Source organism: Rhagoletis zephyria, unplaced genomic scaffold (assembly GCF_001687245.7).
Source record: "Rhagoletis zephyria isolate East Lansing unplaced genomic scaffold, Rhagoletis_zephyria_1.1 Rzeph_scaffold_00047, whole genome shotgun sequence".
Lineage (NCBI taxonomy): Eukaryota > Metazoa > Arthropoda > Insecta > Diptera > Tephritidae > Rhagoletis > Rhagoletis zephyria.
In genome coordinates this window covers 243,587-259,968 of record NW_016157131.1, presented here as the reverse complement: position 1 = coordinate 259,968, position 16,382 = coordinate 243,587, and the positions used below count along the sequence as shown (strand labels likewise).

General features: G+C 30.9%; 1 protein-coding gene across 4 annotated transcripts in view; it reads left to right on the top strand.

The window, feature by feature from the left end:
* The window catches only part of Msp300 (Muscle-specific protein 300 kDa), a 232,951-nt gene that overhangs the window by 21,871 nt on the left and 194,698 nt on the right, over positions 1–16,382 (top strand). For all 4 annotated transcript variants that reach the window (XM_017622295.1, XM_017622287.1, XM_017622314.1 and 1 more), the window contains exon 2: positions 15,298–15,359. In XM_017622295.1, the coding sequence (XP_017477784.1) occupies positions 15,298–15,359 (62 nt within the window). The remainder of the gene's footprint in view (positions 1–15,297; positions 15,360–16,382) is intronic.

Genomic DNA, 16,382 nt, shown 5'->3' with positions numbered 1-16,382 from the left:
TGCTATTCTAATTATATTTCTGTGTTTTTTTTTTTTTTAATTTGAAAAGTTGCTATGCTAATTTGTGTTTGATTTCGGTTTTTTATCTATCTGGTTTATTTTCGTGTCCATTATTAATTTTTTATTTACTTGACTGTTTGTTTTTTTCGTACGTCAAATTTCAATTACGGCATTAATCGCCAAAAATTGATAAACCCACAAAGCATTAATTCAATATTTTTCACACTAATTTCTTTTCTTTGTGATCTAAATAGGATTTGCTTTGCATTTGTTCTATGAACGTTATCTTGAGAGCTTAATTTTTCTTAAGCTGTTGCTTAAGTACGGCGACCGGTGTGGCTGAGCGGTTAGAAGTGCGTAGTGCCACTGCTTAGGACCTTTGTTCGATCCCAGGTCTGAGCAACTCAAAAAGATTGGAAAAATTTTTATTTTTTTTTAACAGCGGTCGCCCCTCGGCAGGCAATGGCGAACTTCCTAGTGTATTTCTGCCATGGAAAAGCTTCTTAAAAAATCATTTGCCGTTCGGAGGAGGTGTAAAAGTGTTGGTCTCTCTCCATCAAGATGTACACCACAAATTGGAGGAGAAGCTGTGCCAAACACTTAACCGAAGTGTATGCAACAAAATATTATTATTTTACTTATGTTGCATAAGTCCTTATATTTATATGTTTTATACTACAACAAAAACTGCAAATTCCTTTGGTGGCGTGGGCTGTTAACTTTAAAAAGATGAAAAGTTTAAAGTGATGGCGCCAGTGCACAGTGGTTCGAAACTGGCATTTAGTGTTCATTTTAAAATTTTTATTTGATTATATTAAATATTTTAGTGCAAAGCAGATATTTTTAAGAAAATTGATTATCCTTTTCCATTCATAAGTAAATGTTACATAATAAAAAACTGGTTGAAAACAATTGTAGGGTTCTCCTAAAACGAAAAAAAAAATCAAAAAAAAAAATTTTTTAAATATAAAAATATTTTTACCAAAATTAATTTTTTTTTTGGTTTTTAGAAAATGATGGATATGCAGTTTTATAGGTCATTAATTTCTTTGGTATAATAAAGTGCAAGTAACAAGTGGCTAGGAGTGTTTGCGTTGATTTTTAATAATAACGGGTGATTTTTTTGAGGTTAGGATTTTCATGCATTAGTATTTGACAGATCACGTGGGATTTCAGACATGGTGTCAAAGAGAAAGATGCTCAGTATGCTTTGACATTTCATCATGAATAGACTTACTAACGAGCAACGCTTGCAAATCATTGAATTTTATTACCAAAATCAGTGTTCGGTTCGCTTTACGTCCGATTTATGGTCTACATAATCGACCAAGTGAGCAAACAATTAATGCGATTGTGACCAAGTTTCGCACTCAGTTTACTTTATTGGACATTAAACCAACCACACGAATGCGTACAGTGCGTACAGAAGAGAATATTGCGTCTGTTTCTGAGAGTGTTGCTGAAGACCGTGAAATGTCGATTCGTCGCCGTTCGCAGCAATTGGGTTTGCGAAACACATTTCGAACCGAACACTGATTTTGGTAATAAAATTCAATGATTTGCAAGCGTTGCTCGTTAGTAAGTCTATTCATGATGAAATGTCAAAGCATACTGAGCATCTTTCTCTTTGACACCATGTCTGAAATCCCACGTGATCTGTCAAATACTAATGCATGAAAATCCTAACCTCAAAAAAATCACCCGTTATAACAAACGCCTTTATTTATTAGAGAAAAAAAATTAAAAAAATCAACGCGAATTCTTAGCCACCTGCAACTTGCACTTTATTATACTAATGATTTATAAAATTGAAAAGCCGGAAAAATACAAAAAAAAAATTATTTTGATGAAAATATTTTTATATTTAAAACTTTTTGTGCGAAATTTCTTTTCGTTTTGGAGGAGCCCTGCAATTGTTTTCAACTAACCTTTAATAATGTATAAAACTATATACCATAAATTTTTCTAAAAACCCAAAAATTTCGTTTCTAATTTTGTGGTAAATTTTTTGATAACATTTTGAAAATTTTCCTATGATTTTAATTTTTTGTTTAGGAGAACGCATATATCATGGGTGCCACACCCATTTTCCTAAAATTTCTTGAAAAAACACTTTTTGCTAAAGGGCTATTGTACATATATATAAAACCTTTCCAAGGAAGTCGGTTACAGTAAATTTTTTTATCAATATGTGATTCGATTAGCAAGATTATTAAACTGCTGGCTGTTTCTTCCCGTTCACTTGGACAGCTAAGGTCAGTGATTTTCAGTGCACGGCTGTTGTTTGAACTTCGTTTAATCGCTCGAGCTGGCTCTGCAAAACTGGGCCTAAGACTTCTTTTTTGACTTTTCATTAACTAACAATAATATTAACATTTCCTACACAAGCTGAATAACCTTATTTTTCCTAGTTCGATTTTGCACTAGTCACTGGCACTAATTCTTTCTGATTCGATATAAACATGAATGTGTGCATGTAAGTATGTATGTCTATCTGTATGTATGTATTTATGCAAATGTGCTATTTATTATTGACGTACGAGCAAGACTGTCTACTAAATACTGAATACACCCATCAACAGTAATTAAGTTCGATGAGTGAAACTCTATTTTTCCCCCTCAAGAGAAATATGAAACAAAGCGAAAAAAATCAATTATTAAAAAAAAAACTCAAAGGCAAAAAAAGTGGAAAATAGGAAAACTAAAAAAGGGAAACAATGCAGCAGACAGCTGGCATTGTTGTTATGGTAATTTTATTCGACGTGACCCATTTACACTCTGTTGAACCCTTACATACCTACAAGTACGTACATATGTACATACAAGTACATACATACATACATAGAAATGCAAATAAATTATGAACTATTTATAGCGCAAGCTTAGTACGAATATTTCGATGTGTGGTGGGGAGTGAAGAATGTAGGGAACAAAAAAAAAAAAGCCAGAAGTGAAAAATGAAAGACATGAAATAAAATAAACAAAATAATTATTTATGCGATGTAAGTGCGTTAGCTGTAAATATAAATTGTATGTGAATATTTGGCTAAAAACTACATACATATTTACATACAAATATCATTATGAAGCCTTACTATGCACGAATAAGGCAGGCATCGCGTATACATAAACAAACATTTTAGTATCTAAAATAGGTATGTATTTATGTTCATAAATAGCAAATAATTAGTACTTACTGCCGCCACTTGTGGCCCAGCAAATTTGGTTTTTATGTAATTTATTTACTCACATTTATATGTATGTACCGACAGGCTTATGTAAATATGTACAAATATATGTATGTAAATAAAAACCGCAAACTACTTTTTTAAAGTCTATTAAAATACGTCTCACGTACATACGCAATGAGCACTTAAACTGGCGGCTACACAGCAATAAAATATAGTTGTATTGTAAGCCTGTGATTTGCATGCCCACTGTGCACCATACAAATTTACTTATTTACCTACTGATATGCACATTAGGGAGGGGGGCTGAAAATCCGATTTCTCAGAATTTTTAATGTTAATAGAAAAAATTTGCGGTCAATATCTTAAGCTCGCCCCGAAAGGGTTAAGTGACATTATTAAAAATAATGGCGATTTTCTGGCTATTATTTTTACTACTTAAATTGAGAAATAATAAACATTAAATTAACATTAAATTAAATTAAATAAATAAGTGAAATAGACAAAACTGGTTAAGATGTGACTTAACTTAATTAGCTGACCATAAGAGTACATTGTTATTGTATGTACTATGTGCGCATACCCTGCAGGGAAAGCTACCAGTTGTGAACCAGAATGCTACCAGTTTGAGTTTCAGCCCAACTAGTTCACGTTGTATCCTTTTTCAATGTTAGCGACTGGTATTTTTAATGTTTGTTTTTTTTTCATTTGTTTATTTTTTTATTTATATATCTTGTGTAATTTTTAAATTTATTGTTTTAAAAAGAACAAAAAATTATTTATTTTCATTTTTTTACGGTATTTGGTTATTTAGGTTCTTTCCAAATCAAATTAAATTTATGTACAATTTTTATTTTATATTTAAATTGAAATAATTATTTAAGTTAATTTACTTACTTTACTTTAACAACCTCCACGCGCACTCGAACCTGAGATCTCAGAACCAGAATCGGTAGTCTCCACTCAACGACACAGCCGACATTTGAGATGAAAGCAATTAACCACGTTTTAGTTTTGGTTATGCCGATTCAAAGACAGATGTCGCTGATCGCATAAGTTATTCTAAATCGCCGAAATAGTAGGCCGTCGCTTTAGCATATACTGGTTAATGAACTAGTATTTATACTGGCTGGTTTGGCATTTCACTGGTATAATTATAGTCCATGACGAACTGGTATGACTTTTATCCTTAAATAATAGTTCATGAACTGGAATTTGTGCATACTGGTTTAGCTTTTCACTGCAGGGTATGTATGTATTTACTTACATAAAAGAATTATGTGCTTCCAATGCAAATAAAGTTCACTTTTTGCTTGCTTTGAATTGCTCGCTAAACCGCAAAATATCAAGCAATTTTTTACTATTGAAAGAAAAAAGTCAGAAAAAAAAACGTATCACTGCCTTACCCATTTCTAGGCGCCTCACTTTAGCAGGTGCCTCCTTCACTCAAGCGTATGAAAGTTAATAATCAGCGGCGGATTTGTTAATCTACAATCGCGCTCACATAATTGTACATACATATATAGCTTTATATATGTGCATATTTATTCATACATACATATACATATGTATATGTAGAACTGCATGAATTTTTAAGGCTGAGTGGCGTCAAAAATGTCGGAGGCTTTATGAAAAATCACCTCACTTGTAGCCTATACGCTTCAATGCGCTTAAACTACAAAGAAAACAGCTATATAATATAATGTAGATATGTACATATTAATAACGAAATATACATACTTATGTTCGCATACGTATGTTTGTACATTAGACCGTACCAGGAAAATGGAAGCCGTTTTGAAAATTATTTTTATTTTTTGGGTTGAACGTGGGGGTCGCTTGTTACATTTTTCGTCATATCTTCCGTACTTACAGTCGGATCTTATATAATATATTAAGGTTTTTGACTCCAGGAGAAAAATTTTTTTCTTCCAAAGTTCGTTGGACTCAAGTACCCCGCTCAAGTACTTACCCAGTAAATCTCAGTTCTCATCACTTTCACGTACCACCCTAATGCCAGTAAATTTAAGGTCGCCAAAAATCATTAAACTTTTCTTATGAAAGTTTTTTGACTATTTCCATATACATAACTATTTTAAAAATAATTTAATAAGAAATTTGTTGCCAAATGATGTCACCGCAGAAGCGAGACCTGTGTTTCGAAAAAAAAATCCTTTTCGAAATTGTACGACGAACTTTTTTCGTTTGATTGCAAGATGGTACGGTCTAATGTACATACAAACATACTCGTACTTACCTTAAATGAATATTTCTAGCAATAAAATTTCTAAATTTATGTCTCAAAAAAGATTAGCTCATGCAAAAATAACCGAATTCTATTCAAAATTTGATTGCATCAACGTGTGAATTGTTAACATTTGACTTATCTTTAGGAATTTAAATATTAATTTTTCTTGTTCCTCATTGCTTGTTGAAAGCCATAAACTTTTGAGAATATTTTTAATTTTGGATTTATTTATATGCCAACGGTGGATAGGTACATGCGGTTTTATGCTTAAAAAATAAGGGTTTTTTACATAAATTTCTGATTGTAATTTCAGATATAATAATTTAGGGAAATGTTTGTATTTATAGACGATGTTTGAATTACACTATTCTTTATGATGTGAGATTTTTAAACAAGTTTTCTATTTATTTATTTAGTTTATTTTTTATGAACGTGGGTGTTACTTCATATATTTTCGAAAGTATTAAGAAAGTAGGCAAAGGCTCGACCTTCTCCTGGAAATTCATTTTATAACTTTATAAGATATACATAGCTCGAGTCTACATTATGCGCACTTTCTTCGAATGTTTATTAATTCAATATTTACCTTATCTTAGCAATTTAACTGAAATAAATTTTTCACCTAGGTGGCAACCCGCATCAAAAATATTTTCGACAGTAAAAGTTCCTAAACCTCGGTTAGTTTGATACCCACATTGGAATACTTAATTTATCTTATCAATTAAATTAATTTAAAACTTTTAAATAGGTGGCAGCCTTCCACAATAATATTTGCAGCTGTACGCTTTCTTAAACCTCTTTCGTTTGATAGCCATACTGCAATATTCATTTTATGTTATTGATTTATTTAAACTGCAATTGCAAACAGGTGGCAACTAATGACCTTTTGGCATGAACTTTTAAAATTTTGAAGCTAATGTAATATTTAGTCTGCGAGAATATTTTTTGTGTAGACTTATCAATAAATAAAATAAAATAAAATCGCTTGCACATTCCCGCAAACACGATTTCGTCAATTTTTGCATTTTCTACTGTTGAAAGTAAAATTAGGAGTGTCCTTTAAATGCCTCAAAATGTGCCTTTTCACGTGAAGCGAGGTGTATTGCCGTCGAGTTTTCCATGTTTCCCTGGCTATTTCATTCTAATTATTTAGCAAGGTCAACTGAAGGCTTAAATCTACATGATACATATGATACTCATGTCTGTCAGATATTTACAGCTATACAAAGACAAATTGTGTGTCAGACCTTATTATTATTGTGGCGGGTGGTCAGCCTTCAAAAATTGATTTATTGCATTTCATTTGAAAGTTCAATTACGTCATGGGGTTTTTTGCTTAATATCCTTGGATTTCGCGAACGTGTATAAGCAAATAAACAGTATGTACATGTGTATCTACATTAGGGTGCTCTAAAAATACAGGGGAATTCAACTTTTTGGAATTTTCTTGCTGCCACCTTTCAGAATAATGGAAAATGGAAGGCAAGGAGACCAGTATTTTTTTTTGCAAACGTGCCGCCGGGGGCTTTGAAGTTTTCCATATAATTTAGATGGGGAAAATAGTTTTTTTTTTTGTAGAATTGCTATATCATCGTTAAAAATAAATATAATACAAATATTTAGCTTCAGAAATTTTACACTAAAATTTTACTAAAATTTAAAAAAATTTCCGTGAACACAGAAAAAAAAAAATTAAATAAGAGATGAGGTTATCGGCTATGAAAAAGTTATTAGAAATTTTTTTAAATTAAATATGCATCATAATTTCGTTGTTTGAAGATTTTTATGCGACCAAAAAACGTTTAGCCCTCTCAGGACCAAGGGCAGCATGCTTTCCAAAAAGCTTTGTAGAAAACTTTCTGACCGATTTTAATATTTCTGTTTTTTTATAATGTGCCTCATATTTACCTAGTTTTTTTTTTTACTTAGTTTTATATAAAAAAATTTTAGAAGTAAGTATTTTTACACAATTTGGAAAAATGTACCAGAAGTAAAAAAAATACTTTTAGAATAAAAGATAGTTATAGAAATAAATTTGGAAGACAAATTTTAGTTTTTAGAAAAGTCGATTAAAAAAATTTAAGAAAAATATACACTTGAGAAAATACTTAATAGAAAATAGGATTTTTTAGAAAAATTTTAACATTTTTTTAAGAAAAAATATTTTTAGAAAATAGTATTTTTACCAAAAGCAGAAAAAATTATAGAGAAATAAACTTTTGTGGGAAAAAATTTTTAAGGAAATTGAATCATAAAAAATAAATTTACCCTTAACTTTTCTTTAGGAAAAATCTAGTTTTTTTACCAACTTCAAAATAGGAGGAGGTTCTCATTCGTTCTCCTTCGTCGTGTGTACTTTAGCTTTCATAGCAAAATTCATTTTCCGCATGTAAAATATGTATATGGCAAACTTTAGAGTCCCAGCATGAATCAAATTTAAAATAAAAAACGCCTTATTTTCAATTTTGTTCAATTCTGGAGGTGATTGGAAAAAAATTGGGCCACCCTAATGTTTGTACATGCATTCAAAAACCTCTTTGCATTAACAATTTTGTGAATTTTTGCGATAAATACTAACTTCATCACATGTCCGACTCGTATGCGATAGGAATTTATCAGATTAATTTGTCAGAGGCACGTATTTACATATACATATGTATATATAGTATGTGTGCCGATTTCTTCAAGTTGACATTTTTTCAGCTGGAATTTTTGCGGTTTATTGGTGAATTTCATGCACGAATTAAGGCAACGGAGGCAACGCATGTGACATTGCAAAATATTTTCGTATATGCACATGCAAACACTTGAATTATGTATATAGTGATTGAAAGGTTTTAAAATAAAATGTAAATGATTAAAAAAAAAAATAAATCCAAAAAATTAAACAGAACATAAAAATTGCAATATGAAATGCTGGCATTCAGATAAGTATATTCAAAACAAGTTTGTAACCTTTTTCTAAGGCATTACTCGCTTTGTGGTTTTGCATGAAAAATATAAAAAAAAAAATAAAAAATTATGTACCGATTCATTTAATAGCAAAATCTACATAAGAATATTTACGCAAACGTGTCGCCGATTTTATTTAACTTGCCCATTTTTTTTATCTGTATTTTTTCTGGTTTTTTCAGCTTAATTAAATACAAAAATTTTTTTGCTAAGATTCTGCATATTTTATTTGCACACTTGTCTCGAGCTTGTCGTTCTTGTCTGGCAGCCGCCAATGCAATTTACTTGTAAATAAATACGAAAGTGGTACATACATATGTTTTGTGCAATTAAAATTATGTACCTAAATAATTTATTCTTTCATTTTCATATGTCGTGTAAATTAAAAAAAAAAATAAACAAAAATTGTCTGTACTTTAATTGAATGCCGCTTGAAATATTATTTTTATGTCGCTAATTTTGGCAGCGAAAATTTTTTGATGCACTTGAAAAAAAGGCAGTATCAGCTATTTAAGTACGCGAATTATTATTTTAAGCTAATTGCAGAAACTTTTTTTTGTAGTTGTAATTTTGCAAGAGCACCCATTATATATGCTGATGCCAAAAGTATGTAAAAGAAAAAGGTCTTTACATGAAAAGCACATACTTATAAAACGGCTTTACTACGTCAGAAGACACAGCATGAAAAGTGATGCATTCACTTTTCTGTACTTTTTCTTGTTTGACAAAACCATTATTATTTCGTCCACTTTCACAAATCGCTCAAATAACCTTGAACCAAATTCTATTTTAATAATGATGCTTTCTTAAGCAATTTGCGCCAAGCAATCACTCAGAAAGTGCGTCAGTACACTACTTATAAACAAAAATTTTGCTTTACTTGTTTTCTTGAGAAAAATATTTATTACACTGTGTAACAGTGAATGTATATTCGCGAAACTAGAGACCAAAAATAGTAAACCTACGTTTTTTGTTTTGCTCTCTGACGTCAGGATTTTTCCTAAAAGGACTTTGAAATTTTAAACATATGATTAGTTTAAAAAATGATTTAAAAAGCTCAGTGTAATGTAGAATAACAATTTGGGTATCATATTGTAAAAGAGAAAATGCTATAGAATTAAAAAAGTTTAAATTTTTTGGTATATAAGGACGAATAAGTACTGAAAAGGTCGTTTTAAAATTTTATCAAATATCCCTGAAAATCTGGATTATTTATTTTTGAAAAAAATTTATGTTAAGGACACATATACGATAATCGCGTGTACACATCCTCAAATTTAGCCCTAACTTTATTAGCTCAAAAAAATAAAATTAACTAAAGGACATTTTCAATACCTGTCCACCCTTGTAAACCAAAGGACTAAAGTTTTTTTAAATTTTGCAGAATTTTCTCTTTCATTTGGTATTATTGGTCATATATATATATATTTGGTCATATTGGTATTTTACATTACACCGATTTTTTTAAATCATATTTTTGAAATTTGAAAGTGTTCAGAAAAAAAAACTGACGTCAGAGAGAAAAACTAAAAACGCTTAAAAATGATTATTGGCGCTCAAATTTTGTTTCAATATTTGGCCGAGGTTCTCCTCAATTTTATTTTCGTATTATTGTTGTCACACTAAGGTAAGAAACTAAAACGTTACACTGTTTTATAATGCCAAATGGTTTTTATAAGAATTTTGTTTTCATTGAAAAAAACTCTCGCCTTTATTTGCCAAGTGGTGACAGCTTTTATAAGAAACTTTTTATATCCTTTTGAATGGTGTACGGAGAAAAAATCGCACCTAAACACAAGAAGTATTTAGGATAAAATATTTAGCAGTTTAAAGAGGCATTCTGGCAAGTACCTTTCAACTAAACATGAAAGACAAAAGTAAATAAAGATTAAAAATAAATAATTTTCTTTTTAAAACAATAACAGCCAAAAAATAAAGGGAAATTAAATAAAAAAGGAAATAAGTTCCTAAAAATTACATAAACTTAAAAAAAAAAATATTTTTAATAAAAATTCTAAAAATAAAATTAAAACTAAATAAATAAAGGTTCTCAAGATCAAATGAAATTAAAAAAAGATGTATTTTTTCTCTTAGGATAATGAAATTTAACAATCGAAGACAGGTAATTTAAAAAAATATAATGATATAAAAAAAAAATAATAAAAAAACCGCTCCCCAACGACTCGAACCTGCATCTCTCAAATGGCACCCCAGTGCTTTGCACACTCGGTTATAGCGACTGTTGGCGCTGCGCGAAATTGCTTTTCACCACAAGTGGTGAATGAGACGGCATTTTTCTAAGACTACTGCGCTAGAATAACAAAAGTCTTTTGAACAATTTTGTCATCTAGTTTTATTTGTCTTACGAAAGCCTTTTTACTATCTTAGCCGGAATTGCCCTGTAAAAGTAGATTTCCTGAAACCAATTTCAAGCAGGTGCATTTACATATGAAATCAATAGGGGAGTTCACGATTTGCAACATTTTAGGAGTAAAAGGCGCTAATGAATGAGTTTTCCATGCAACCCTGCTTGATATGTTTAATTTTGACTTTGAGGTATCTTTATTGAACAATCAGCTGTTTGTTACTGGCCCTCTTTTACAGCTGATATTCCATCTAGGGATGTTCGATATCGTATCGATTATTCTGAATATCGATATTTCATGGCAGGATAATGGATTTTTTGAATCGATATTGCAAGGTCGATATATCGAAGACATCGATACCTCACCCGCAATATCGATATTTAAGTTGAAATTTCTTTTTCATCTACAAAAAAGTGTATGGGAAAATACTAAAGTAGGTTTAATCAGAAGCTTGTGTGATTTATTTAGCTCTTAAGTTTGACAAACCGCTTGAGTCGACCGGCATGCCGTTTTAGGTGAGTCTAATATTCTATTCAATTGGGAGTAGGATTTTCAACATCGATTTTTCGATATCGATATCGCTCAGCCCGATATATCGCCATATCGATTTTACATGCAATGAATTAAATCGATTCATGATATCGATACTTTCTTAAATATCGAAGATTCCTAATTCCATCAGGGCTGGAAAATTTAATTTTAAAATTGTACCCAATCTGCAGAAAACCGCGACCTAAAAGTAGATAAATGTACACAAAAAGCAAAAAATTTATTAAAACGTTGATTGACTCAATTAAATTTCTAGCTAAACTTAATTCAAAGTGGTTACTTAGCAGTCTACACTAGCACGCGTTTTGTTGTTATAAAATCAAAGAAACGTTATAATTCCAAAATATTTATTAGTATTCAGTTGCATTTTGGGATTTTGCCAAATTTGTGTATGCTATTTTATTTTTAGTTATTTTTTTGCAACTTTAATTTCCATTTTGTTCTATTAACTCATCTCGTTGCTCGACACATTAACCTGCCAGTCGCCGGTTGCCAATAGACCATGACCACTTGCTAGTCGATGCCGCCGAATTTACCACAGCCGTTAGTCTATATGTATATATTATATATTATTTTTTCTATGGCCAAACAAATCAAATGTACGTTGTGGCGTGCGAAACGGTGGGCCTGACTACCCTGGTCACATCCTACACTGCCGGCAAAAAGTATTGGCACAGCTGCTTTTTTACAATGTGTGCATAAATTTTTATTGTAATATTTTTCCGAAATTTTTTTGTAAAAACATGGTTCATTCCGCAACAAAAAACTTAGAAATATAACTTTTGAACTTGGTGCAAAACTCGCGAAAATTCAGCAAACTTTCGTGCAAATTTTAAACTTTTTAATCAGGTTTGTTAGAATTTTTTTGAGTAAGCAGATTTGTAGCCCAATCACTTTTATTCTAATAAAGTGGAAGTTCGAAGTAGCTACAAATTACCGTTGGTTATTGGCATTTTTTCACGCAGTCTCTTTCATACAAAAAAAAATTTTCGAAAATACTTTATGTGGAAAAAATGCAAAATACCTTCAACAAAAAAAAAATCTCAAAATCAAAGCGATTTGTGACTATCTCCGAACATTTTTTATACTAGAATTTAATGGGCTACGAAACTGCATACTCAAGAAAAATCGAAAAATCTGATTAAAAAGTTGAAAATTTGCATGAAAATTTATTGTATTTTCGCAAGTTTTGCACAAAGTTTAGAAATTATATTTTCGTGTTTTTTTGTTGTAGAATGAACCATATTTTTATAAAAAATTTGCGGAAAAATATTAGAATAGAAATTGGTGCTTATATTGCACAAAATTCGCTGTGTCAATACTTTTTGCCGGCAGTGTACTTTTCGGATAATTAAATTTGTACTTATGAAGTGTTTTTACTTAGGCGTTATATGATTTCTTTAAAAAAAAAAAAACACTTTATTCAATGCGCAGTAAACGTTTTGAATACAACATCATTTTCAAATGGCCTCCACGGCTCCGATTGCAGCACCGATATCCAATGAACGCAATTTTTGAGTGCTTTTTCCACTAAATCAGATGGTATGTGATGATGTGACGTTTTATCGTGCGTTTTTAAAACGGTCTATATAGATCTAGCAGCAGTTTAGAGTACTCGATTCTCACCCTTATTCAGACCTTCATACCATGTACTATGTATATGAAAATGCTATTCTTCAACGTCGTATTCTATGATTACTTAGGCATATCTCTTTGTGCAAAGTAAATACATATTTTCTTGTTATTCTTCAAGTACATTTTTTTTGCTGCATTAAAAATATAAATACCTAAGATAAGTTATCGCAGCCATAATTAATTTTATCATCACTCGTGATAATGTAAACGATTGAAGTGACGTGCAGGAAACCTGAAAAAATGCACTTGAATTAGTGTCGCTTTGTATAGACATACACATGTAGAAACATTTATGATCATATGCTTGTTATCATGATAAAATTGCGATTCTAAATGTTTGCATACATACATTCATCAGGTGTTTGCAAATTCTTAGCAAACTTTTGTATTTGAAGAGTGAAGTGTTTTGTAGAAGTATGATTTTCAATTGCTCGCAAACGTCAAAAAAAAAAATCAGGACCGACAAATTGAGAGAATTGAGATTTTACTTTGTAATTTTTTTTTAACATGGTTGTGAACACCCCCAATATTTTTGTTTTGGAACGAATTTTCGTAGTCCCTTGTCAGTTGGTTTCGGGGTTGTACCATTTCCATGAAAACGAAAAACGACGACACTGAAGATGGCACAACGCCAAAGCCGGTTTGATGACCGAAATTCGTTCAAAAATATATCTTTTTACATCTTGTCGGTAAAATCAACTAACACCAAGAAAGAAAGTATGTATATAACTTTTTCGAATGGGTTAACTAAAATTGTATTTGGATAGATACTTAAATGGAAATAAATTAAAACTTCGTAGCTGTTTAGTTGTCGGCTTCTCATGTTATGAAAATTCGACGGGATATGGGGCATGATGAAAGAAAATGTAGCATTAGTTTTTTAGAAAACGAATTGAAATAACAAAAAATGGATGCCGTTTAAAAATGCCAGAAGGAATAGGCCTGCCATATTTGTGTGACGCAAAATCGGGAAAATTTTTTGAAAATGTCAGATCTATGGATTTCAGTATATTTTAGAAAAAAAGGGTCAAAATCGTTAATTTTTTTTATGAAAAAATTCTGGAAATTTTTCGAAAAAATTCCTGTTTTTGATGAAAAATATATTTTGTTGAATTATGCGTAAAATTTTTCAACAATATTTTTTCTTTTGTAATATCTGAGCGAAGCAAAAAGATATTTGAGCAAACTCAACGCCATTTCAAAGAGAAAGACTTGTACTTTAACACCCTTTTTGAATTTTTTTCAGAGAAAACGTTACTCTGGCTTGCATACACAACTTCAAAAATGGGCAAAAACGGCATTTTTTACACTTATAGGTTAGAATATATCAAAATCCTGATGTGATAGAGCTATTCTGTGGCTAGATTTGAATTCAGCGCACCAAAAACCTTCGGGAAAGTATAGTCTGGTTTCTGGGTAAACATTTTGTCGGCCTGTGTTATTTTCATACAAGCCCTCCCTCCAGTAGGGTCAAGTGAGAGAGCACTGATGGCTCCAAATTATACCTCAAAGTAGGATGTGGCGTATACTCGCACAATCTCTTACACAGTCTTCGCTTTCGGTTGATAGATTTATGAAGCGTTTTTCAAGCTGGAAGCAACGAAGCTACAAGGTGACGGATCTCTCAGCCTGCATGCAGTAGCCATTTTGTCTTGCAGACTGGCTGGCACATAAAATTAGGGGCATCCTTATTTTCGATATTCTTCAGTTCTGTGTGTTTTTAGACCTCTCTAATGTACATATATGATCAACATTAAGAAGATAGCAATATTTTATACCACAATTAACGTACATACATTTTGAGATTAAGTAAAAAATCTTTCGCACCAGATTCGAGTGTACACAAGGCCGTATCACAGGTAAAGGTTAAATTGCTACAGTCAGCTTGGTATATTCACTATGCTAAATGTATAGTAATTCACTGCAAAAGATACAAATTAGATATGTATGTAAGTGCTTAAGTACATATTTAGTACACCTTGCCGCTTTTGATCCATGTATACCAGTCTTCATAACCACGTATTCCAAGTTAGATACTATATCACTTCTATTTTTATATGAGAACTTTAAACAGTCAAATATTTTAATGGCCAAGATTAGGAATGGCACGAAGCGATAACTTATCGGCAAATCAAAAAGAGCTATTCTACGAAATTCTTTATAAACTTTGATGAAATTTGAATTCTTATAGATATCAAAAGGTAGAAACTTTTGTAGAAATTTTTTAACATACTGCATGAGACATGTGTAATCTTTAGTATTCTGATATATGATATATATCATCACATTTTTAATGTGTATAAGCAAATGTATATACCAATTGAGTTACTCATATAAATTTTTTTCTTCTATATTACAGAGGAGCAAGAACGTGTGCAGAAGAAGACATTTACCAATTGGATTAACTCGTATCTCTCGAAGGTAAGACATTAAAATATTTAAGTGAATAAAATACGACTCTTTGTTTTAGTTAAAAAATAATAGAAAAAATTAACTGTTAAGCGGCCTATGCATTAGGGTGGTCCTTAAAAACATTAATGTTTGAATTTTGTTTGGGACGCCCAAAATAAAGGCATCCACGAAAATTTAATAATTGAAAAAAATAAATAAATAAAAAAAGGGTTTGAAACATTTTTTTTTTTATCGCAACAACTTAAAAAAACTGTTACTTGAAATACTGATAAGTTTTACATACTATTAAACAAAAAAAATCGCTACGTTATAATTTATTAATTTTTTTAAATCGCGAAAATTCGATGAAATCTTAAATAAAAGACGAGTGTTTTAGTCAAACAAGAACAGAACCACATCTAAGTACAAAATAAAAACATCCACGAAAACAAAACAATAAAAAAAATCTAAGAGTCGCTAACATGGTTTAAAAAATTGAAAATTTTTGTTAAAATCGCAAAAAATTCGACACAATTTTTATATGATAAATTTGACATATTATTGAAACTTATCAATTATATAAATAGGCAATCATGTTTCCTTTACACCCCTTTTACGGCTAAACTATATTTCTAAGGTATAAACAGTTATATATCATTAGAAAGGTATTTTGATGCTGATGTGCAGGCAATTTTTAAAATTTCAAATCAGTTTAAAATAGAGCGAAAAAATCAATTCAAAAGTCACACCAATACCAATGCACACATGTACATATATGGTTGGGGCGGAAATGCCCCCTAAATGTATGCTTTAATATTGATAGCGAATTAAAGAAACGTGCTAAGCAGCAGTTCAGGAATAAAATGTATGTATACATGTACATGAATAGATTAGACTCAAACAAGGATGAAGATAATTTTGAGTATGGAGAAGAAGAAAGGGATAAACACAGAAATTAAAATAAAAGTAAAGAAACCTAAATATAAAGACAAAGAGGAAGGAAAATTTAAATACCTAACCTAATAACAATGGTGGGGGTGAATATGTAAATGA